Source organism: Centruroides vittatus, unplaced genomic scaffold (assembly GCF_030686945.1).
Source record: "Centruroides vittatus isolate TY-2023 unplaced genomic scaffold, ASM3068694v2 contig_370, whole genome shotgun sequence".
In the NCBI taxonomy this organism is placed as follows: domain Eukaryota; kingdom Metazoa; phylum Arthropoda; class Arachnida; order Scorpiones; family Buthidae; genus Centruroides; species Centruroides vittatus.
In genome coordinates, this window is record NW_027122193.1 from 711,874 (window position 1) to 739,368 (window position 27,495).

At 31.7% G+C, this 27,495-nt stretch overlaps 1 protein-coding gene and 1 long non-coding RNA gene across 2 annotated transcripts in view; both read left to right on the forward strand.

The window, feature by feature from the left end:
• The window catches only part of LOC136975272 (MAM and LDL-receptor class A domain-containing protein 1-like), a gene marked incomplete at its 3' end in the record, with an annotated part of 49,075 nt that extends 29,920 nt beyond the window's left edge, over positions 1-19,155 (forward strand). The window contains exons 16-23 of the mRNA XM_067270306.1: positions 1,768-1,969; positions 4,641-4,787; positions 5,976-5,999; positions 6,079-6,123; positions 8,580-8,780; positions 8,861-8,986; positions 13,240-13,309; positions 19,095-19,155. Of these exons, the coding sequence (XP_067126407.1) occupies positions 1,768-1,969; positions 4,641-4,787; positions 5,976-5,999; positions 6,079-6,123; positions 8,580-8,780; positions 8,861-8,986; positions 13,240-13,309; positions 19,095-19,155 (876 nt within the window). The remainder of the gene's footprint in view (positions 1-1,767; positions 1,970-4,640; positions 4,788-5,975; positions 6,000-6,078; positions 6,124-8,579; positions 8,781-8,860; positions 8,987-13,239; positions 13,310-19,094) is intronic.
• A 39-nt stretch (positions 19,156-19,194) lies between these two features.
• LOC136975277 (uncharacterized) lies at positions 19,195-19,895 on the forward strand. Its single transcript, XR_010880772.1, has 4 exons — positions 19,195-19,344; positions 19,420-19,480; positions 19,550-19,591; positions 19,670-19,895. It is a non-coding gene; the product is annotated as an uncharacterized lncRNA (long non-coding RNA).
• Positions 19,896-27,495: the final 7,600 nt, after the last annotated feature.

Below are 27,495 nucleotides of genomic sequence, written 5' to 3' on the forward strand. Positions count from 1 at the left end.
AGTTCAGAAAAAATTAATATCATTTTAAAATGTTTATTGCATTTAATCTATTAATTTTTAATAATTGGAAATTTTAAATTATACATTTTTAACTAAAAATAAAAAAATTTTAGAATTAAATAAAAACTTTATTTCATATTTAAGTAAAACAGAATCTTGTACAGGTATCCCTTGTATAACACCATACTTCTACAACACGGTTTTGCTCTAACATGGTTCAAAAACTGGGTGTATCCCCTGTACAACACTACTTCCACTTTCACTCTAACATGATTTTGGAAATTCTCCATACAAAATTTCACAATTTTTAAGTGTAAACTTCATTATTCGATATTTTTATTACAACATAGAGTTGTAAATGGTCATTTTCCAGCAAGACGACACTTAGCTGCACATAACCAAGGTTTCTCAGGAATATTTCTACCACATTGCCATACTTCCTTTCATTTCCCCAATCTCCAGATTTGTTGTCCTTGATGGAACATCAGCTTTGCCAATCAGGACTGAGGAATCTAGAAAGACAGTTGCTGCATCTGTGGACAAATCTGTCACAGAATAGCATTTGGTGCTTTATACTCAACCATATTGCTGCATGTATCCAGGCAAGGTCCTAAAGGTTGCTTTAAATCATACTGTTGTCCACAGAAAACTACAATATCATAGCAAAGAAACGTCTAATTATAATTATCATCATTGCATTTGCACTAAAGTTTCATTTGATTCCAATGACTCCTCGTTGGTGCTTAACATTTTTGTCAGCATGTATGTATAGCTATGTCTTAAATTATTGCTTTTAATTATTCTTGGAAAATTGTATATTGTTCTGAAAAAGTACCATATTATGCAACTCCATGCTATGCAAAACATGGGGTAAGGTTCCAAAAGTATACTATTCTTTTCTGTCACTAAGAGAAATATATTTATTAAAACAATCAATAATTTATTTCTGATCAATAATTAACTAACAATCACAATTAAAAGTATCAGCAATGTCTTAATTTTTATCATAAAAAATATGTTATTAATCAAAACTTTGTTCTAGGGGACCCTTGTTTGTTTAATTGAGTACAGAGTGATTTTTTTCCATAATTTGTGTTTGAATACTGAATTGTTTGAGTTAGGAACAGTTCGAATACAGAGATACCACTGTATTTTGTTTGTCATTTTTACAAATGATTAATCTATAAAAACAAAACACAGTGACAGTCTTAAAGGCTAAAGTCTGAAAGCAATGACAACACCTAGTTGATAGTGCAAATTTTTTCTTCCTTATCCTAGCTTTCCTGTCAGTTTTCATTAAAGTAAACCTAATGAAAGGCACCAAATAAATTGGAAATTTCAATATTGTAAAATCTGTGGGCAAATTTGAGACAGCACATATGCTTTTATTTGAATAAAAAAAATATTTAATAACAGAGTTTGAACTTAAAAATTGTGAAATTTCCAAAACCATGTTGTACAGGGGATATCCCCAATTTTTCAACTGTTAGAGCAAAACCATGTTGTAGAAGTGCCATGTTGCACAAGGGATACCTGTACAGTTAATTTATAATACAGGCTCCAAGTTCTATGTTCTCAAATTAACTGGATAAATTATAATTGTTAGAACTTTACGATTGATGTTGTTTAGCAGTTTAGAAATATATTAAGATGTAAAATAATCCAAACTATTCAAATGATTGAAATGTTAATTACTATAATTACAAGTAAATTTTAAAAAATCTGATATCAATCTGATCCAAAATTTAACATTATTATTAATTCAAGGTGTCGATTTATGGAAATAAGGGACAAATTATTCCAGTCAATACAATCAGCGGTCCTATTGAAAAAAAATGGAATTATGCTCATGCCAAGATTAACAGTGTTCAAGACTATAAAATTGTATTTGAAGGTTTTGTTGGAGGTGATGAGTATACGGATATTGCAATTGATGATGTTACTTTCACAGAAGAATGTCAAGAAGGGGGTGAGTAAACTAAAATTGTTATTTTATTAACACAGATTAATTAAATAAATATTCAGATACAACTTGAATGAATTACCATGTAAACAGACTTTCAAATTGCTAATTCAAAATAATCTTTCATTTTTTTCATTAAATAAAATTAACTAAATGTACTGAATTGAAATTTTAATTAATCATATGTCTTTCCTATGTATATATGATGATGTAGATCTTATTTGATTACTAAATGCTATCATTTTAGGCGATATGGCTTACATCAAATTGCTAAACCATGATCTATAATGCCAAATAATCTGTCATATTATCAGGCTATAATAAGACTAATTTAATAATTAGATATTATAGTCTGTTAACATGGCAGATCATTTGGCATTACTTAAAAATCATGTATATGGATTTAATGTTTATATACCCAAGACTATAATAGGTTATTTAACTTCAAAATAAACTTGCAGCTAATTTATAGATCTATTTAAAAATGTAGCTTTCAAATTACTAGTTGACAGAATCCACAAAGTTTGCTTGACAAAAAAATTAGCCTCAACCATAAAGTGATAAAATTGTATATTAAGAGTTAAATAACAGTGAATTTTCTAAATAAATATCAAATTACATTCAATTCTTTTGGGTTTTAATTAAATAATTGATCTAAAAGGTAGGAAATTTTACTCTTTTGCATATGTAATCTTATGCTATCTAGCCTATTGTGGCCGTTCGCCTTAATTTGTATATTGTATATTTTATTTTTAGTATTTTTTCCATTTTCTTCCTCTTCGTTAGTTCTTTTGTCTATCTTTTCCTAGAAACTTCTGTCTTCCCTAACCCTTCCCTGCTCAAATGGTGGTGACCTAAATAAAAGACAAAGGAAAGGTGGTAGCCTGAGGGCCTAGTGAGGGACAAGAGCTCACTTTTCGACGGAGACGTCGAAGGGACAGGACATATTGTGAAGACCTCCAGGTTGTTCTAGCATCAACTGGAGGACAAAGGACGATAAGCTTAAGCCAATGTTCGTGAGAAATCCGAAGTATATCCTGATATAGGAACCTCAAAAAACTTATTGGGAGGATCGGAGAGACGTCCAAAATCAACAACACAGAAAATTATCAATCTAGTATTCACAACCATCACCCCAAGATCGTCGAAACTTTGGGTACCCATTCTTTTCTATCATACTTCCAACTATCCTATTGTCTATCTTTTCTTCCCTATCTTTTTTTTAGTTATATAAGTAGTTTTAAGTAATTAGTCTTAGTCCTTATATTTTGTAACGCGCTGAATATTCTTTTGTCGCGAGATCGCGTAACGATCCTATCCGAGCATCTGCCGGAATTATATGTGGAAAGGGTTGTTATTGTAAAAACGAGGAGTGTCGGAATTGTAAAGGAATCCTGCAAAGTAAATAAACACGGGTGACAAGAACATATTTTTGTGTTATATTCCATTGTGAATCACTCACCACATGCACTTACCACACTATACATCAAGATCCCAAAAATAATTGAATTTAAGTTTAGATAAATGCTAAGAATTAAGAATCTTTTTATCTAATCTTTCAATTTACAAATTTATCACTATAACCTCAAAAATCTTCTCTACTTTCTAAAAGAAACAAATTACAATTGCATTGATAAATTAATTGATTAATCTAAACTTCTTAAGTTTAATCATATTTCATAATAGCGAGGTTGAGGCTGAAGTTTCAAATGCAAAAATGTGTATGTCGGACGTTCAGCACCGCTTTCCTATAAGCCTAGAAGTTTGACAATGGTGTTTGGAAAGTCAGTGGAATCATGTTCGACATTTCAAATGCCATTGTCAAACTTCTAGGCTTACAGGAAAGCGGTGCCAAACATCCGACGTACACGTTTTCGCATTTAAAACTTCGGCCTCAACCTCACTAATAAAATTGATTTTAGAATTTTGTTTTCCCATAATTGTTTTTGCTGAAAAATTGAACAAATGTATGATAAAAACTTATTTGTTATTATATACAATAACATACTATAAACAAAGATTACATACATGTCCTTTATAATAACTATTGGTTAATAAACTGATTGTAAGATTATTGTTTTTTTCCAAATTTTAATTATACAATACAAAAATAATAATTTATGACTTAAACTCATCAACAACTGAAACAGTTTTTTAGCATATGGTCAGTAAGATGTGATATCAACAATGGATCTAGAGAGAGAGAATTAAAATGAGTTTAAACTTATAAAACTAGCTCTAGATTTAATGATTTGACAAATGTAAATCCATATGTTTAGGCATATATTCCTTGTCAAACAGCAGATATATTTATAAAGAACAATGTCTTAATATGAAAATATATATTTAATGCCTGTATTCGTAACCAAGGATCAAAAGTTAGAGTTAGAAGTTAACCAATTACTTTTAACTTCTACTGCTTGATCCTTGGTTGTGAATAGATTTTATTTAACTCTAATGGCTGTAATCATAAAAATATCCTTAAGCCAATGTAGAAATAATTCTTTTTAGATGTTTATTGTCTAGCTAAGATCAATTAATTAGATTTTTTAAACATTTATGAAAAGTGTTGTCTTTACATATCTAATAATAATTATCCTGAATTATTTATTTATTTTTTAAAGGAAAAAATTGCTATTTACTTAATGTAACAATGTTTTAAATTTTAAATTAATAGGAACAGCTATAATTCCAACTGGTGTACCGCCTCTCTGCGACAAAGCAGTACATTTTATGTGTAGAGAGATTTCCCAATGTATATCCTCGGAATGGCTTTGCGATTGTTATTCAGATTGTGAAGATGGAAGTGATGAACAAGATTGTGGTATGTGTAATTTTTAGAATTAAAATATACTTAACGTACTTTAAAATATTTAAATTTTCAATTAATTAGATTAATTCTACATACATAGGCTAAGTATTTAAATTTTTATTAACTGAAATGTAAGTTATCCATTATTCTTTTAACTGTCAGAATGCTAAATTCAGTTTTTGGGGTGTAAAGTTACTGCATTTGTTTCTTTTATGTTATTACCATAATAAAGTACATGCTGTACTGTATGCTAATATTGTATTGCATATAAATATTGCACTGTACAGTAAATAAACAGTGATGGCTTGTATATTTTATGAATTGTAAATTAATTTTCCTGTACTGGTAGGAGAATCACATTATCCATCTATTCTCGTATCCGTCATGGCCTTGATCCCGATAGATAATAAGAGTTTCTACTATATAATAAATATTAATTTTGATTTAATATCAGGAACTTATCAATTTCTCCTGGTGTTAATTTTTTCTCACTAATAAACTTAATTAACTTTTGACAATTGTTTAGAACAAATCTTTATGAATGCTTCCAACATAGTGGATTCACAATGAAATACCAACGAGCGCCTTAAAAATCGGGCTATAAATTGGTAATTAAATGATTGATATAAAGTAGTTTTAGATGAGAGATGGTGCCTAACGTCTACCTCTAATAACAGTTAATAAGTATAATTTAAGTAAATATTAAATAAATTTAGAACCTTCTGGAATAAAAGAACTGACCCGGGACGGGGCTTGAACCTGCAACCTCCGCTTGCCGTGCACCACCTTTTTGCCTTTTCATCACTATCAAATCTGTAACCATATAGTGCTTCTTTGATCCAAACAGGTGGTAATTGGAAGGAGCAAAGTCTGGGTGTACAGCTGTATAAATTATAAAAAATATGACGATTTTTCCAAAGCCCAGAAATGACCTAACTTGAGACATTACATAAGCAAAAAAAAAATGAACAAGGGTCGACTAGTGCTAGGCCTAGACTTTTTTAAAAACAGGCAAAACCACAAACGAATATGTCGAAAAAAACAATTTCACAATAAATAATTGCTTGTTTTAAATATATGTCATTACTTTATATTTAATAATTACATATATATATTGCTATTTATTTAGTACAATGAGTATTTAATTATTATTACTATTATTATTTATAAATAATAATATAATTATATTTTATTTAATAGATATTGATTGTACAACATTATTAAGTGAGTATATTATTTTTATTAAAATAAGTTATACTAAATTTCATTTAAAATTTTTTATAATATATACAAATATTTTCAGCCGAGTCGCCATCATCTACTACTGCAATGGGAAGTACAACAAAATGTAAGTAAAAAAAAAAATACTGCATATTTTTAATTCTTAACATTTTCCAAAAAATATATATTAATTGAAACATACATTTGACTTATAAATAAATTTGCTTTGCTCCCCCTGCAAAAATTTTCTGCAGATGCTCATGTTGCTAACAGTGTTTTGTTAACTGTGTATGAATCACAATAAATAATAAACTGCAAAAATATAAATGGTTATTTATCATTGTAAAGCTAAATAAAACAGTTTAGAGATTAAAGTTATTCTGTTTGGACTCCGAAACAGTGATTTTATCATCCACCCTAAGTAGGCATATTTACTCTGCGGAAATGTTAGACTTGATATGGTTTTCGGAGATTGTGAAAAAACTAGTTATACTCATTTAACTGGTTGCATGACAAAAGAAGAAAGATTGCACAAAAGATTACATAGACTTGTCTAATAAATGGTCAGTTGTCAGTTCTAGAAAGGGAAGAGTAAAATGAGGTTATCGTGACTAATGGCTCCCCGAGGTTGGTGGTGCTGTTAATGATTTCCCGTTAACAGCACCACCAACCTTTTATTATATAACAGAAAAACTTTACAAAAGTTGTCATCACACAATGTGATGTATGCATCAATATTATATTTATCAACAACTTCATTGTATTTCATAGACAAGTCACCAAATGGATGAACCAATTTTTGGTGGAGTAGACATAAAAAAGCATTCTACCTGGATCTGATCAGGCCCTAAACTCTGTCAGATTTTCCAGTAGGTACTATACAGAACATCACCTATTTAAACATTTACATCTGGTTAATAGGACTATTTACATTGAGGAGTTTGTCATATTTTCCCAAAAGAACTGTTATTGATTTGTGTAAAATATGGACAAACATTGGTAGGTAATAAAAGAGAATATTAGATTATAGAAAGAGACAAAGACAATCTAAAAAGAATTAAAAAATTTAAAGAAATATGTTAGGTTTTTCTGAATCCATAATGAATGGCAATCACAGTGACACTCCATCATGGCATGAAATTCATTAATATTAGATGTCCTGAATAATTTTATTCCATTCTTTGATGAAATCTGCTGTCAATTTTATTTGATTTATCAAATACTTTCAGATATTCAGATAATAATAGACTTCTCCTGACAAAATTCAGTAATTTGATATAATCTGCAAAACATTCGAGTACATCTCTAAGTTTATAGTGCCAACCAGAGGAATGAGATTTGTTGATTTATTCCAAACATTTTTTATAGTAAATTATTTAAAAATTATTATTTAATTTTCAATAGAAGTATCAATATAAAATTACAAAAATTAAAACACAAGATTTTAATTATATTCTAGTTAAGTTTATTATTATAATATGACTTTGTCTATTTTTACATGAAATGCAACCCATACATTAGTGGCCTTGATCATTAAATATCTTCTTACAGCCACATCAGTAGCCTATTTTGTTCTAGTTATTTTCCATGTTGTAATCACTTTATATGTAACAGAATTAAAAGTGTATAGTATCAATTCTGTTACAACTTGTAAAAATCCTCTAAATATAATAAAATAAAAATTGCATTACAAATACTAGTCATATCTTGCTTGCTCACCATATCCAATCACCTAGTATTTGTAATGCAATTTTTACTTTATTAAATTGTAATTTCCACCAGCTCCTTTTTACAAAAAAATTCTCTAAATAATTTAAACTGCTATGATCATTACTGTTACATACACTACCAATTATGCAACAGATTTGAATCAATTGACAATAAGCATTGCTGTATCAAAGCTTAACACTATAAACAAAATAAGGACAATGCATTAATGATGTTCATATATAAATTAAAATACATTTAATTTATGTATGAACATTATATATATATGTTACCGGCAAAACCCAATTTCACGCCAAATTAGTTTTGCCTAGGCCAAACTAGTTTGGCGTAAGCGTGTCAGGCCAAACTAGTTTAGATATTAATGGGTGGGTTAAAGTGTACCTAGATAACCCCAATGGCAGCATTTCTGATTGTTCGTGCTCCCGACGGACTCCTCCCAGAGGGGAGCTGTTGGCAGGCCGCCCAGTGTTTAACATCACTAGTTATTGATTCACGGTAGTTCTTGAATAAAAGCAAACAAAGAAACAGTATCAACAGTAAAATATCAATTAGATGAATAAAAATTGTTCATCTAATTAATTGCCTTTTAATTTTATTTTAACCATTAATATATTTAACCATTAATATACTTGAATAATTATTCTAAACTAGTTTGGCCTAGGCAAAACTAGTCTGGCCTAGGCAAAACTAGTTTGGCGTAAAATCAGGTTTTGCCGGTAACATATACAAGATGAAACTAATGAAAGAAATATTGTAATTAATTTTAACCATTTGTATATCAAATGATATTAATAATTATTACAGATAAAAAATGTCATCAATGATGATACTTTTGAAAATTTTATTTTTTCATAGCTGTTCGTCCAACCAGAACAACAGCAACAACAACAACAAAATCAAGTCCTGCTACACCTGTCACACATACAACATTTCGTCCAACTGTGAATTGCAAGAAAAATGAATTTGAATGTGGAGATAAAACTTGTATTCCAAGAATCTATCTCTGTGATGAATATGAAGATTGTAAAGATGGTTCAGATGAAAAAGGATTTTGTTGTATGTTTCAATTTCGAGTTAGAAATAGTTATATTATCAAGTTATAAAATAAAATGATACATTCAATATATATTTAACAGCAAGTGTACAATGTAACCAAAGCAATTATTTTTGTCACGACCGTCACTGTGTACGTGAAGAACTGATTTGCGATGGAACTAAACAATGTTCTGATGGTTCCGACGAGAGTATGTGTGATCTTACAGGTTTGTTTTTCAAGTTTTTTTTTCTTTTTATAATATAAATAATAACTAAAACATTTGTTTTAAATCAATAACATTTGTGAAAAGGAACTATTGTATTTACTCAAATTATTTATTAAATTTTAACAAAGATCTAATTATCAATATAAAAACAAACTTTATTAAAATAGTTCTTTTTATTGATTCTGGTAATATCTTCATCAGTTAAGTGAAATGAATGAACTAGTCACTTAAGTTCTGTGGTTTAATTTGCAATTCTCTTATAAATACTAAAACAATTCACCTGCCACTTTTAATTAAAATATAACCATAAAGTACTTAATGTAACCATTATTTGTAAATTATACGGTAAGATATTATCTCACTACCATAAAAGAATAGGTCTAAATCCAGTCAAGACTCACATTATCGAGGATTCTGGGGGACCCAAGATCAAATCCGGACAGGTTAAAACAGCCCCAGAAAATTTTCAGGTGGTGATCCGTCCAGATATGTTGGGCCTCGTTCCTCACCACCTGGATGCTCCATAGTGGGATTGGCCAAACTCATAATGGGCTTGCTCTAAATGCCCACAGGACAGAAAAAGGTTTTTGTTTAAACTATATTTAAATATATAAAATATGCTGTAATTAGAATAAATGTAAAGAAGCTGATTGGAAAAGACAGATGATAAACTGAAATCATATAATATTTTACGTGGCAGATGATTTCTCCGACGTGCCACTGTTCGCCACTCCTGAATTAGATAATGCCTGGGAAGTGATCATTAACTATTGATACTGAACAAAAGAAAATAAAATAAAGTGCATGGATAAACCACTGACAATGTAAATACACAAAAATACAACAAAATAAAATAAGTAAAATTATGCTAATAGAACAGCTATCAGCAGTAGAGATATATCTCATATGCTTGGAGGGCATTTTTTGAAGTCAGATAATTATCTTCCACTAAAATCACTGACTCTCGATTTTCAGATTGTGTAAGTCTAATGGACTGGCAGCTTAAACTTTTTCAGATTTTTCTCCCATGTCTACTTATAAGTAGGAACCAGTTCCCCTATTTAAATGTTAGATACAGAAGGCACCCCTCCTTTGGCACATTGCCCAGATGTTACAATGCCTTATTCTATCAATCTAATCTGAAAAAAATAGAAGCAATTTTTCCTAGAAATCGAGGCGAACTGCAAAAGCCATTTACATTCCCTACTAACCTGGTTGCAAAGATCTCATTCCAACAATTTCCTGTCCCAGTTTCTGTCACAATAATTTCCCAAATAACCTACCTTTTGCATTTAATATTTTGTTTTATATAAGTACAAATAATTCACACAGACAAAGTAGTAACTAGTCAAATCCATTGCCAGTAATTGAACTGTCCTCAAACTTTAATTTCCTTTCAATGTAATATTCTTCTGATAACATTTAACTTTTCTTTTACAGCTCTTGACTTATAAAGCCTTAAATAAGAAAATTTACATTACTGCTACATCTGCCTTAGTATATGCAGGCTTCTAAAAGTTTTCATTCATGGCACACCATTGCTTACATGAAGCATTATATCACCTTCTGAGAACATTAGTAACATAACTCTGAAAATACTGTTTTGAGATAATTGTTTTTGTAGTTTTAATCAAAACTTCAACTTTTCATTCCTACTCAACTATTTGAATTATCTAATTGATATTTATTTTGTTTGTAGCTAGAACATCATCTTGAAAGTGTTCTAGCATGTTAGATTATCTTACTTTTCAAATTAATTAAAATTTAAAAAAATTACATACTCAGTCTCTAAAGCGTAACAATTTGAATAAGTTTTGAAGATTTTGTAATGGAATAAAGACATGCTACATTTTACTGTAAATGACTGGGAGTCTCATGATTCACATAATTCAAAATCAACAATTTCAGTTATGTCACAAATGTTCTCAAATGGCAATATATCAGTGAAATAGAGAAAATGTTGAGTCAAACCGTCAGTAGCATGCAATTAGTGTGTAAGCTTGTTATGTTCTTTAAGTTTGATAGAATGGTAATAATAACTTTGAAGACATCAGATGCATCCAAGTGTGATAAACAAGATGATGATCAGTTTTTATGCAGAGAAGAATATAAACCTGCTGAAATTTATTGCCACAGGATTTATAATGAACTGCTAACATATCTGTCCTAAACAACAATAGTTGGATGGTGTAACAAGTTTTGCAGTGGCTATAACAGCATTAAAGATCTATCAGTATCACAAAGTAGGAGACCATTCATGTCAATGACACTGAAACAAATTGTGAGAGTGGATCTATGTATATGTTATGGACATAGTGATTAATTCGGGCATTATGAATAATGACCAACAAAATCGGGCATTGTAATAAATTTCAATAATTTATCAAATGGACCGGTCATTATGAATGCTGCTATCACCTAGTCAGGCAAAGTGATGATAATAAGTTGAGGAGTGATCGTACGACATACGCTAGTCAATTGGCACTCAGTTGCGCGTGCGTATTGCGTTTAGTACCGAATTTGGTGGCAGTCACGACTTTTGTGCTCTCGACAGATTCCTCCCGGAGGGGAGCCGCCAAAAGGCCGCCGATTGTTTAACATCACTAGTTATTTATTCACGGTAGTTCTTGAACACACGTATCAATAACTAGTATGTATCAATATCTAGTAACGTTAAACAATCGGTGGCCTGCCGGCGGCTCCCCTCTGGAAGGAATCTGTCGAGAGCACAAACAGTCGTCAGCGACCACCGCCAAGATGGTGCACATAGGTAAAATTTTGCCATTTAATTAATATAGTTAATAGTACTTAGTTTTAAAAGATTACATGTTCTTTTTGAAATACTTTGAAATAATTCACAAAAAATAAATATTTCTAAATGAAATAAGTGGAAGTTTTTCTAATCAAACTTTAAATTTGGTACTAAACATGATACACACACATAACTGAGTGCCGATTAGCTAGCGTATGTCGGATGATCATTCCTCAACTTATTATTATTGCTTTGCCCGACTAGGTGATAGCAGTATTCATAATGACCGGTCAATTTGATAAATTATTGAAATTTATTACAATGCCCGATTTTGTTGGTCATTATTCATAATGACTGGGCATTATGAATAATGCCCGATTAATCACTTTGTCCATAACATATATACCAGGATAATGCATGTCAATTGAAACAATGTCAAAAGAGGTTTGCATTTCCATTGGGAGCATCTGCTTGGGATTATATAGGGTTTAGACTATGACAAAATGTGCTTCATGTGAATCACTAATTATCTCAACATACAGCAAAAATTTCAGAAATGTTATGACTGATGCATTTGGAACACTACGAGAGAGAAGGTAACAATTTCTTATTCCAGATCATTACAGGAGATGAAAGCTGGTATCTCCATTACGACCAATAACAATGGCACCATCCAATGTCACTTCACATAAAGAAGTTTAAAACTACTGTGTCTGTTGGCAAGGTTATAATGACTGAAGTTTGACAGCAAAAGTTCTTTATGGTCAAAAAACAACCACCTAATTATGTGACCACTACCAACCATTGCTCTCTAAGACTGGATCAGTTTCATGCTGCAATCGAGAACAAGCATTCTGATAAAATCACATCTGAAGTCAATTGCTCCATGACAATGCCAGATCACATATTGCTGGAATTATCAAAGATAAACTGGAGATTTAGTTTGGAAACACTCTTCCACCCACCATACAGTCCTGACCTGTTGCCATGCAACATTTGGATTTTCAGATTCGTGAAGAAAGCATTGAAAGGTTATAGGCTTCAATCAGATGCAAAAGTTGTGGGAACTATTCAAGAATGATTCCAAAACCAATCAAAGAATTCTTCCAAGAAAGAATAATTCATTTAGTGACACTGGGATAAGTGCCTCAATGCATATGGAGACTTCTTTTAGAAATGTTCCATATTCTCTGAGTTTTCATTAATAAATAGAAACTACTTGAGGCCTCTATATATAAATATATATGGCATTTAATAGAAGTAATATTGCTACTGCTGATTATCAGCTTTTCTTTGCAGTAAATTTATTTAATCAATCAATTTTTTCCTAGATTAGTTGATTTTATGTTAATTGCATTCACAAATTGCCAAGTTAATTTTCACAATTTAAAAAAAAAAAAAAAAAAAAAAAAAAACAGGTATAATTATATTAAAAATATTTTATGGAAAAGTCTATGAGTATTTACTGTCATAAATTAATATATTTCTTTTTTTTTCCTAGAATGTCCACCTAATTACTGTCAGAATGGTGCTACATGTAAACTCAATAAAAATAATTTTCCAATTTGCAGGTAAATTTAATGTTAATCTTTAAAAATTGTTTATGTAAAACTTTAAATCAAAATTAATTTATTAACTAAACAAATATAATAATGAGTCTTTACAATGATTATTAGAAATAACAACAGTTAGAGTATCAAACTAAATAGAGCAATATTAAATGTAAAAAAGGATTGTTATTTCGTGTTTATTCATTTAATTATTGTAGAGTTATACCATTAAATATTTTTAAGAATATGTATATAAAAGTTTTTGAACAATAGTTATAATTGTATTGCTGCCAAATGCTTATTGACACTAAACAATTTATTAAGAATTCATTAGCACAACAGGAAAAAAAATGAGTCCATAGATAAAGGATTTTCAATACAAGATTCAAATTTGTGCTCCTATCAACTTACACCTATTCACCATATAGACATCATAACTGCCACCTATCTCATTTACATATACTTGTTATTCCTACAGACAGTAAATCTAACATTAAAAATTGTTCAAAGTTTATCAGTGAATAAACTAATTCAGTAATACTTTTATCTTTTCTGAATGAAGACAGGCTATAAACAGTAAGCTGGTTTTTGTGAATTGTTTTTATAATCAAGAGTGCGAAAAAGTTGCTAGAAGACAATTTCCTTTATTATATCACTTCAGTTATATAATAATAATAATCTACAGCAAGCACACAAACAATGCAGAAACATCCACATGGCATATATAGACTACAGAAAAGCATTCAACAGTGTTCCATACAGTTGGCTGCTACATATTTTCCATGTGTACAAAATACATCCATCACTCATTGCATTCTTCCAAAACACTATGCAGCACTGGAGACTACATCTGAGATTTAGTGTTATTCTCCAGTGCTGCATACAAACAAATCAATCATTAGGTGAGGAATTTTTCAAGGAAATTCCTTCAGTCCTCTCTGGTTCTGACATTTAACATGTTAAACAACACAAACATGATTACAATATCATACATGAAAAAATAACACTGTTTACATTGTCACATCTGATGTACATGGATGACATAAAACTTTATGCATTCACACAAAAACAACTTTATCAACTCCTACAGATCACACATTCATCCTCCAAGGACATACAAATGGGGTTTGACCTTATTGTAAAACACACATGGTGAAAAAGAGTCCGACAAGGGGGTAGGAGAAAATTAAACTACTTTATTTTTTTTCACCCGCATTTGTTAATTTATACAGGATTATCGTTTGTATTCCGACACTCCTTGGACAAAGGTCATAAATTTTTGACACTCGGACAGAATCGTTATTCTAAAATCTCGCGACAAAAGAATTGAGATACACGACGCAACACAAAAGGAATGCGAAAAAAGAAACTTATAACTAATTACTTAACTACTTATACTAGAGAAGGAAAAAGAAGGTGTAGGTAATAGAATAGAACCAGACAAGAACGGGTACCCAAACTTAGCTAGCGAACTCATGGTAGTGGCTATAACTCAGGCCTTCTTGACAATACAAAATTCGATGACTGTAGAGTTCGAATTTTCTCCTTCCTTTGTGTTTCCTTCGATAAACTTCCAGAAGGGCTTTTGTATTAGAATACTAGAGTTCCTCTCTAGATTTTGCTACGTTCGGCTTGCTGCCTCCTTCGTTCTCCCGTTGATGCGAAATTGACTTGGAGACCTCACCAAACACGTTCTTACAGCTCGATGTCTCAGCCAAAAGTGTCCAGTCTATCTCCCTTTTAGCCCCTCCAGGCTATCCGTTTCTTTTGTCTTATAACCAGTTCGTCGCCACCCACAGAGAGAAGTTTCCAGAAGAAGGGGGACAAGGAAACAAAGGGTAGAGGAATAAAGGGAAATGAGAAATATATATATACAAATAAAATATACAAAAAAGGTATGGCGTAACACCACAACCTAGACAAATGCAAAACACTTCACATAGAAGAAGGAGTCCAGAAGAAAAGAGATTTTTGCACTTGGAAATAGAGATGTTATTGAATATATGAAAGAGGGTGAGTTCTACAAGTATTTAGGATTCCAGCAGGCCAAACTAACAGAACATACACAAATAAAGCAAAGATTAATTAAAGAATACCTAAAGTAGGTTAAATGCTATTCTCAGAACACAGCTAAATGCAAAACACATTTAAAGCAATAAACACATATGTTGTCCCAGTTCTCACATATTCTTTTGGAGTTATACATTGGACTCTCACACAACAAATCTTGAGCCAACTCCAAAGGAAAACAAGAACAACATTTACTAAGCATAAACAACATCATCCTAAATCCATCATAGAAAGATTAACCATGCCACATAAAGATGGCAGACATGGCCTGATTGATGTAGTAAACCTTCACTACAAAGAAATACAGACACTGCAAGAGTTTTTCTAGAAAAAACAACAAACATCACAGATACATAAAGCACCAACTCTAGCAGACTCAAATAACACCATTAAATTTACACTTGCAACATATGGACACAACACAACATATAAATAGCATAGACACCATTAAGCAATCGTGGGTTCAAAAGGCACTCCATGGCAGGTATACCTACAACCTAGCCCAAGATTTTGTTGACAAAACTGCATCAAACAGCTTGGGATGCCTCTTTGGGGAGATGGAAGGATTCATGATTCCCATACAGGATCAGGTCATAAATACTAAAAGCTACAGAAAACACATACTCAAAGATACAACATTCACAAATGACACATGCAGAAAATGTCACATCATGCCAGAAACTATACAACACATCACTTCTGGTTACAAGTCAATCAAGTAGCAAATATAATATACCAAGAGCTTGCAAACAAACAAATTATTAGACATCCACGAACTATACATTCTACAGACAGTATTGGAAAGCAACATGCACAAAATGTGTTACGTCAGAGCCATAATCACAGATAAAACAATTTACCACAACAGACCAGACATCACACTCATTGACAAACACGATAAAATTACATACATTATAGACATATCTATTCCAAACACTCATATTGTGAGTGTTTGGAATGCATGTGTTTGCAATTCAGTGCATGTGTTTTGTAAACACATGCACTGAAAAAATCAGCAAGTACACAGAACTTGCTCAGGAAATAAGGCATCTGTGGAGGATGGATAGGGTGCTTATTGTGCCTGTCATTCTCTCCTCTATAGCTGTCTTACTCCACACACTACACAAAAGCCTAGGAACACTGCAGTTGAATAGAAACACATACATCACACTACAAAAGGCCACTATATTGAATACATGTTGTATTGTAAGGAAATCCCTGAATACAGACATACACACTGACACACTTGTTTAATTTTTGTCTTGATTCTGGTCCGGCATAGTATACAGCAGCTGGTGTTAACAGAGGGTGTGTTTTTTTATGCAGCGCTTGAGAAGTGCTTTGCAGCTAACACTCTGAAACCTGTTTCTAAATGGCCAACGCTGCTCGTGACATCATTTCGCTACATTTTCACTGCACAAAAAAATGCGCCCGGAGTATAACTCACAAAACCCAACATAAAATTATTTTCTAATTAACTATTATTATTATCTTTTTTGAATTTATTTTAAGCTTATTTCATATAAAGATAAATTGTTAGTGAAAGGAAAAATGAGTATTGCTTCAGCAGATATCATTTCTGGCAAATTATTCTGTTCTGCACATTGCAGTTGCATTTTAACATGTTCAGCTTTTCTTCTAACAAAAAACATTCTCCACTGATGAAAATAAGAAAGAAAGAGATTCAAACGTGGTAGCTACAAAGAATATTTCTGTAATAATTATAATTGACTTTTCAATTTTTGATAAATAAATGGACGACGTAAGTACCAAAAAAATTGAATTGTTTTAACAATGTTGGTAGCGGTTTGCATGTGACTGTTCAATTCGCGAAAACAGCAATGAAAACAAAATTTTCCATATGAAAATAAATTGTGTTTCTCATTCTGCTTTCACTTCTGTCAGCAAATGTCTATCTAAAATAAGCTTAGAATTCTCGATAGCAATAAGAACCAAGTGACCAATTCTCAAATTTGTATCATTGGATATTAGAATAATAAGTTTTTAAAATTTATGTCAATATCCCTGTTTCTCAGTGCTGGTTGTAACACTAATGTTGACCATTTTACACATCAGATTCTTCCCTAAGAATCTGCATAGAGGGTGTGGATCCAAGTAGTGCAGCCTTTTATAGTTGTCTTCTGGTGATTTTTCCAATTTTCAGATCTTCAATGCTGGCATAATTATTTGGAACAGCATTCAGTTTGCCAATGACCACTAGTGCCATAACCTTTGATCTGAATTTCAATCTTTAGATTTTGATATTTTGTTATTTTTCTTCAACTCGGGTGTCTCCTGGTATGGCAATATCTTTGGTTGAGAAAAAGAAAGCATGGATCACAGTTATATCTGGTGTATTATGTATGTGCTAGAACTTTGTTTATATTCTGAAGTCCCACAGGATGTTAACTTTGGAGTTTTCAATTATTTTTTCATCGTCATGATCCCGACAGTTTTGGCAAACGTTCCAGTGGGTCATTTTAGCAACTGTATTATGACGTTGCTTATAGTCAGTTTGTGCAACCTTTGCACAGAAGCTAAGAATATGGTCCATAATTTCTTCTGATTCTTTATAATCTGCACTTTGAGTCTGTTGTTAACTTTTCAATTTTTGCTTTGATTGCATTTGTTTGAATGGCCTGTTCTTGGGCAATCAGTATCAAACCTCTGTTTCTTTCTTTAATGTTCTTGACGTTAACCATCTCCATGTTTCTTCCATATCTACCTTCCCCCTGATCTTTTCCAAAAATCAGTCATATAATGGTTTTTTATGCCAGCTTTGTGCTCTTTGTTTCTTGTACCTTTATTAAATTTTGTTGTTTAACTTTCTTTGATGTACTGTGTGATGACTTCTTCTGCCAAGGAATGTTTTTCTTCATCTACTGTTTGTTTCACTTGTAATAAGCCTCTGTAATACCTTCTTGGTAGGTACTGTACAGTTGATTGATATCACTGCAAGGACGCAAGGTGTAGTGAATTGTAAACGTTATAATTATTATTTGATAAATAAAACAAATAAAATGATACAAATGCCTATTAAACAAACAACAAAATGTTTTTTTTATCTTCCACACATGAAATTTAGGTAGTTCTTTCTCAGTATTTCATTTTTTTTATTTCATTTATTTATAATTACATCTACATTAAAATGGTTTTCTATTTCACTTTAAGTTGAGTTGATACCTTCTAAACTGCATAAAATAAGTATCATACTATTAATGGAGGGACAAGTTATACAAAACTTTTTCTGTGGGGTAGATGCATAAAAATATCTGCAGTAGAACCTGACATTAAGTTCTTTATACATGTATGATATCTTAAAAGTAACACTAGAGATTTTTTACTCTTGTAGAACAACTGATATTCTAATATGATGTTTTAACAATTTTTTTTACAAACATGTTTGATGGATTGTTGAGTTGAAAGACACAGTGCTTTATGCAATTGCATTATTCCTTGTCGTAATTTTGAATATTCTTCTGTGCTTAGTGAGGATTTGTTGTTAGAGAAAGTCTTATAAGTATTAACAATTATAACCAAACTCAGAATAAAATCTAATAGTATTTTCATTATATACGGCATGTAAATATATAGACATTTATATACATCTTCCTGCTTTCTGGCTAAAGGAAGGCTATCAATGTTATTACTTATTAAAATGTATGATATAAAATAAAATTTAATGAAAGAATAATTTCAGAATTTTTTTTTAAATTAAATTCAACGTATTTAACAGTTGTAATCCCAGTCATATTGGTAAAAGATGTGTGAAAGCTGCTGATGTTAAAGGCAAGTCTGTTAATTTTCTGTATCTGTATTTTATTTTTGTTTATGATCAAAGCTTATAAAATTTAATTTTTGTAATTAGATGAAATTATAGATAACGTTAAAGAAAGCAAAGCGTGGATTGCCGGAGTTGTGATAGGAACCCTACTACTTGTTGCAATGATCCTTCTGATATTAAGATACTGGAGAAAGAGGCAAACGTATGACACAACGTATGATCTTTTGCTTAGCTTCAATTATTATAAAAATAAAAATTAACACGTTTTTTAATACAGAGATACTTCATCTTCGTTACGCACAGTGGATAATCCCGTTTATGGAATGACTATAGATAATGTAAGTTATACTCACTGGATCAAATATCTTTAAATTGATTAAGTTATTAAAATATCTTTTCCATTTTAGTTTACTTTTGGAGAATTAGATACTCAAGTACCTGGACCACATGTATGGTTTCTGACTTTACTTACATTAAAAGGTTTTCAGTTTTTATTTCATAATGACAATTTTTTTCTTTTTTTACAGGATACAGAACTAAAAACCTTAGGACTAGAAAATCCTTTATATCAAAAATATTAGTTAATGTATATAGAAAAAATCATTGAAGTGTTGTTTGTCAAGCAAATATTTTGCATCATTTATGTATGCTGAACATCATCACCAGCATTTTTGTGTTACCATAACATTGTATTTTTTCATTGTTTGGAAAATGATATATATTTTTTGAAATAAATTATATTTAGCAATGTCACTTTAGATTTGCACAGTAGCACTATGGTCTACTACAAACTTATAAACAGTATCATGCAGAGAAACCTTACACAATTTCATCACTCTTTTTTGACAGTATTCAGTCACCTCCCCCTTTGAGTATTTTCACCATCTTGAGACAGTCTAGAACTTTGAAAAATAGTGGTATAGTTTAACTACATAGGACCCAAGATAGAATTTTCTACCATGAAAAGTGGGGTTCAAATCAACAAACACACCCACTATCAATTACCTATATTCCAATGCAATTGCACTTAGTTATTATGTAGCAGATGCAAAATATGATTGTACATTGCACTACACTATATATTTCAGTAATTATTTCAACAACTTGCAAGTGTTGTAATATTAGATGATCTATCAACTTTATCATATATAAGGTAACCAGGAATATTTGAACACAAAAGAACAATTCAATTTGCCATGTTAAATTGCAAATTATGTAAAAGAATCAGGCAAATCCTAACCAAAAGTTTTGGGCAAGCCAAAAGTTATATTAGGAATAATAGGCCTATCTCTAGCACTAAACAATAAGCAGAAACATTATTTGGTGTGAATAAAAAAGTATGGACTATTGTAAAGCCCATTACAGGAATACCTCGCCTTACGTCGGTAATTGGTTCCAGGAGAGGCGACGTAAGTCGAATTTACTTGTGTAGTTACAACATAAGTTGAAACTACGGTGGAAAATGCCAATAATGAGCACTTAAAGATCACTAAATAAGATGACAACACAAACACAGATGTTTTCATGTTTCATTCTCTAGGATTTATGATGATTATATTAACATTTACTGTAAATGTACATATTTTAATATGATTTTGTGCTTTTAACGCTTTTCTAGTGATATTACAACTTCAATATTTGTGGCGGACAGATGTAAAGTCGAATAAAATGACTAACTTGATTTTTATTTTTCCATATACTTTTTTGACAAATGATGTATAATCGAGAACGACGTAACTCGAGGTATACCTGTATATCTACACACACACTCACTAATTGTTTGATGCTCATTAAGCTAGTGATTAATTCTTGTCCTCCCAAAAGTATTCAGACCGAAAAAATGTTTAAGGTGACTTACAGATTTCTCATATCTACTGACAGCCACAGAAAGACAATTCAAATTCACAAACCCATTTTTACTCCACACTCCATTGCCTGTTGAAAACAACGAGTAGGGCCAGCAGAATAGTTTATTTAATTTTTTAGATTCAGCTAATTAAGGTATATTTGTGTATTAACATATTTTAAAATTTGTACATACTTTCCATTCTTGTCTTTATGAATGGAAGTTAAATTTCAAATCTCAGGACATGGTCTATTATTTCTCACAATTTCGATTTTTCCCACTACATTTCTTCTAGAAAATGGTTTCTGTAACACATCACTGAGTATACAAAACTCTTCACTTTCCATAATTAGCCCACTACTTACGACAACATACATAACTCGCAACAATTCACAACTTAGATTTGAAACTACACAATACATGTATGCTGACTGGGTACTGCAGGCTTTTGATACAATCTGGCCATGTTATATGCTTCGAATGACGTCATGCACGTGCACTCGTTTGCAGCGGCAAACCTCCACACGAGCTAGAGATCAAGTTCCCGCAAGCATGGCACCAACTTAAAACGTCTAGCCGCTAGCTGTTGACATAAAAGCAAACACAAATGATAAGATTTACACATTAGAATAACTTATTATTGGCATATTTGTTCTCATATATAAAGTATATTGACAGTCAAAAACTTTCTCTTAAACATCTGGCGCAAGCTAAGCAAGCCCAGAGAATTCGCCCCTGAAAACAATAATGTACGAATTTTTTCTTAAAACAAAATCAAAAAGTTTTATTATTTATTAATAAAATAATTCACATGTAAGAATACTTGGCAATTATTAGAAACAAAAACATTTCTCTTAGAAAACATCAATTATCTTAAAGCCAAATGATTGTCAGATTAGATTATTCTGGCTATATTACTGCTATTATTAATAATTAAATGCTAAGTAATTTGACCTAGAGCCTAATGCCTTGGCCAAATTACTTATTACCTGTAATTTGGAAGCAAAGATGAGACAGAAGTTTAGGTAGTGTAACTGACAACGCATCCATACAGTAAGCAGTAGTTGAGGGTTCAAGTTTCACTCTGGGCCAATTCTTTTCTTCCAGAGCCTTCTAAATTAATAAGTATTAATTTAGTTATATTTATTAAATTTAATATGAGATGGCACTTAATGCCTACTTCTAGGCCAAATAAATAGTAACAGTAATACAGCCTGTCTGATCCAGCAATCATTTGGCTTTAATAAAATTATCGGGCTTAGGTCCTTATATCTTTTGTGGCAATGACCAGCAAGAAAGAATCTTTGTATGTGCTTCCAGTTTGTGAGCTACCTCTGTTCAGAGTGGGCGTGTGTTATTTATAAAATGGCAGCAAGACAACTTCATCGAATGCTTGCTATGGAAAATGGTTTTTTATATTAGTGAGGTTGCGGCCAAAGTTTTCATCTCTAAAATGTGAACATTGAACGTCAAGCACCGCTTACAAGACAGCAATGTTTGACATTCAGGTTTTAGAGATGAAAACTTTGGCCACAATCTCGCTATTGTATACCAAAACTTCTTGTAGGCAAAAGACACATGATATTTATAAGAAATGTCGTGAGTTTGGTGAATTTCATCATTTATATTGTGAAATAAAAGACAATCCAGCTCTCTTCTTTGGAAGTGTGCAAGCAGTGGAAGAGGCAATCAAACTTGCTTGGTAGCTGCATACTAAACATGGTCACTCCAGACATGCACATTTTCTTGTATTGATTTGTTCATTCCACTTGATAGTACATTCACACCTGCAGTTTCTGGATACTGCCATGTAGGATGTATCCTTAGAGAGGTTCATATTTGTATAATACAAATTATCAATAATTAACAACAAAATTCATATATACAGGGTGTCCACTTAAACATTACCTAAGGACAAAGAGAGATTTCCAGTATTGGTTAGGTTGGATTGTGGACTGCAGTGGATACAAATATACTGGATATTACATCACCATAACATGCACTCATTCCACTTCTATCTGCAACCAGCAGAAATGCCACACAGTGATATGAGTGGTACAAAATAAAGGTAATTTACAGCATAATGAACCTTAATTGTATTGGCTAAAGGCAGAAGGCAAATTCAAAAATATTGAAAATCAAATGAGATTGGATTTACTTGGAAAAATACAACAATCATGAAGTATTAATTGAACATAATGATATTTACAACAAATTAAAGGAAATAAATAAAACTCACAAGCCTTACTGTGCTTTTCACTTAGTTGTGAAAACTGTTATGTCACTAATGTTTTCAGTCCACACCTAGGACCTTCCTCAGGTAGAACTGCCTAAAAAATCAAATCTTTCTGGTGTTAGCCTTCTATTTTGGAATGCATATAAGATTCCAATCTTAAATGCATTCCAAAATAGAACACTAATCCCAGAAAGATTTGATTTTTTAATTAATACTTTGTCGTTAGATTACTTTATAAATGAGCAATTACTGTAATTTTTAATCATATTTTTAATTTATTTAATTTAAAATATATGTCCTCCACCACAAATTAGTAGTGGCTTGCCCTTGTACAAGTACATCATACTTTTGCTTTAACAATAAAGTCATGCTAGTCATCTATTTAAAACCTTTCGGGAGAAATTTTTGAATTGAAATAACGTGACTTATGGTTTGTATTGGAAGTTCATATATAGTTAATCAGGGCTTCCTGCCCATAAGGTTTCCATATCGGTCTTGTCTTTCATCTAACTCCGTTTGATTGAAGATAATAAAGGACAACAGTGGAAACTTATAGGTCTACAATTTTTTCAAATTGCAGCCCAATTAAGGAAAATCTGGATTGATTAAACTTGGATATCTATGCACCCAAAACCAAAAACAAGCTGGCAAGACAACTCATCTTAAACCAAAAAGCAGTGATGGTATACAGTTTATATTACATGCTGGAAATGAAAATGGATAGATTTCAAGTGGAAGTTTATTATTTTGTTCTAAATCTCAGCATGGCAACTATCACAACTCTGAATTCTGAGAATTTTCAGCATTAGCTTGTTAACCAACTCACATAATATTCTAAAGAGAGAAACATTATTATGATGGACAATACCTCAAATCATTCACAGCAAATCACTAGAGCCCTACAAGTACACAGAAAAAAGATGACATTGCATCTTGCTTATACCATAAAAACATTTCATATCCTCCCGATCTGTTAAAGGAGGAGCTGCTAAAAGAGAGCAGAGTAGAGGCTAATCATTATGTAGGTGACAAAACATTAAAAGAACATGGCCATTCAGTTTTACATCTGCCACTGTATCACTGAAACCTGAATCCTATTGAGCTTCTTCATTACACAGGCTAAACAGTATTATGAAAAAACTGATATTGCAAGCAACTCTTGATAATGTAACTGCAGATAGACGAGCTGACTGCATTAAATATGTGAGAGAGATTGGAAGAATTACCAAGCATAAGGACTACTTAACAGAAGACAATATAATCGATTTGATTATATTTTCTATAAATAACAGATGAATGAAACAATCTGACATGTGCATAAATGTTTAAATAAAAATCTACTTAAATGATAAACAATTATTAAATTGTTGTTTTTAAAATAATTGAAGATATCAATTCAACAATATCAAAAGAAATATTTTGAGATATGTTTTATAATATCTGTTACCACAGGGCCATCGAGCATTTGTATGGGGCCCAGTGTAGAGCGGGCTTCCTTTTGCCTTTTTTTTTTTTTTTTTTTTTTTTTGAATAAATGAAATGTATAAATGTTTCTTTATTAATAAAAAGAGCGGTTGCCAGGAGGCCCTATAGTGATAAGTTTGAATTTTTTATAATTGTCTTTTTTTAAAAAATTAAGATTTAAAGTTCTTTTTTGGGTGAACCATTTTATTTGGTTTTCTCAGTTTTTTCTGTGGATCAGAGGAATCTAGAATTTATCCTTCTTATTGCTGTATAACAGTAATTATTTTATTTTTGTTCTTCATTATCTAAACCTAATCCAGACATCAAAGGTCCTACAAGATGAGGCAAATCAAAATTCAATTACAGTTTCTTTTACAGAGGTAGTTGAAGAAATAATAAAATATAATTCTTTCAATTGTAAATATAAGAGCTGTGAATCAGCCAGAAAGTTGGCAACTGAACAGTGTCTTACAATGATTATGTGACAAACATTTAGATACCATTAAGAAACAAAGCTCTCTGCAGGACACACTGCTTGCTGCCCTTGAAAAAGAGAGAAAAGTCTAACCCTTGCAGACGCAACAAAGAAAAATTCAGGTACAAATGTGATGCAAGAATGATTGCAAACTGTGTAATGTTGGGAAAACAAAGTAGTCAAAACAAAGTGTTAAAACTAAATAAATGTGGAAAAGGCAAGCCTGTACCAACTACAATTAAAAATAATTTTACTACTACTCTGTCATTAAGAAAGTGGTATAAGAATTGATCACTGCCATTTTTCAAGATGGTAGAATAGGACTAGAATGTCCTAACTTTAAAGATTTGGAGAAGGCCTTAATAAAAATTGATGATGATAAATCATTCTTCAATTACAATGCAATTAAAAAGGAATAGGATAACTAATGGTCCAGATTCAGCATATGGACATCACTTATATTTGTGCTCAAAATGAAGCTATTGCTAGTGCTGTAGCCAAAGGTCAGAAGTTTGAGCTCAGATAAAGTTTTCATACAAAATATAATTCACCTAGCAAGAAAACAAAGGTAGTAATTGTGACACCTGAACTCAGAAACGCATTAGTTAATGCAGTGGCATAGTGAACATAACTGGCGCCTGGGGCACAACACACTTTATTGGCACCCCTCTCCCCTCAGAAACACATATAGTTTGTCTTGGAGACCATTTTGGCACCCCTCTGCAAGTGGCGCCGGTGCAGGATACACCCCTTGCCCCCCTCGCTACACCATGAGTTAATGAAGAGTTTTTTGTATCAGTTTTTGTTGATCTGAAATCCTGTGGTCTGTGATTACTTAAGAATGAGGCAGTGTTTTAACTGCACAAAGTTTGGCTCTCTTGCTAAACCATGTATGCCTGTATGCACTGGGGAGCAGTGGTGTAGCTAGGGGGTGCGGTAGGTGCAGACCACATCAGGCCCCTGGAAAGCGATAGGCCCATGGGGGCCCCAAAATCGCAAGAAAAAAAAGACCCAAAAAATTTTTTACGACAATCAGAACAAAGCAAAATTTGGCATTTGGATGCTCAAGCTGGGTCCCCTATTACACAGAAAAACCAGCAACTCAACTGTAATCTAGTTATACACTATATAAACCACTACACAAAAATATTTTTTGTTTTGTTTACAGTTCGTTTACACAAACTGTAAACAAAACAAAAAATACCTAATGCATCATTCATCAAACGGAAGAAATTGAACGTCTAAACGCAATGTTTTTAACAGAATAAATAAATTCAAAAGCCAAAATTTATAGAAAAAATTACTTGTTTTCCTTTGGACATTCCCAATTACCATTACGGAAAAAGGACACCCCTGCCGAAAAATTTTTTTTGGGGGCCCACAAATCTGGTTCCGCACCAGGCCCAGAGAACTGTAGCTATGCCACTGCTGGGAAGTTTCTATAACAGTGATCAAGGAGGATCACTGTTATAGAGACTGTCAAAAGAAAAATAATAAATCTTTTATAAAATATATCAATTGTATTAGCTAGACAAATTGAGTGAAATTAAGTTCAGTTGAACATAGGCACAAAGCAGCAGACCCAAACTGTTCTATGGCTCTAAAGGTTACAGAAAAGTTTGTTGAACATACAGATTATAAACACTATAAACATTTTGCTGTTAAATATACAACTGAGAACCTAGTTAAATATCTAAGTGAAAATAAAGTGGATATTGCTCTTCTTCAAGAGCCTTATACTTACTATAACAAGATAGTGGAGTTCCCACCCTACTATAAGATCCTTTACAAAGATATAAACAAGCCATTGGTTTGCAATGTTATCTGCAATGACAGTAAACATAAGGAACAATTTATTGAAGAATCATACCTTATTATTCATGATGAAGAATCAGAACAAACTTATAAATCTACATTGGGGAAAGCTGGATTGATTTAACCCTTTCTGGTAAATTGATAGCTATTAATATCAAAGAATTATTGCAATTATTATATTATGAGATACAGCTATTGTTTTACATTACATCTGGCAAGAAACAATTGTTCTACCACTAACAGTTCATTTAATTTTAATTTTTTTAAATTGGCACAAATTTCAAAAAAAAAAAAAAATCAAGAACACAGCAAACACAATAAAAACCAGTAAACCCAATGATGAGATTGATAAAGCATGTAGCATCCTTGGTAATATAATTATTAAAGCAGTTGATGAATTCATTCTAAAAAATTTCCAGACAAAAATGCAGCCCCTTTCAGAAGAGCATCTTTTTTGACAAGCAGACAGTGATGTATATTTACTTGCCATAACAGTAATAATATTGCAGATCCAACC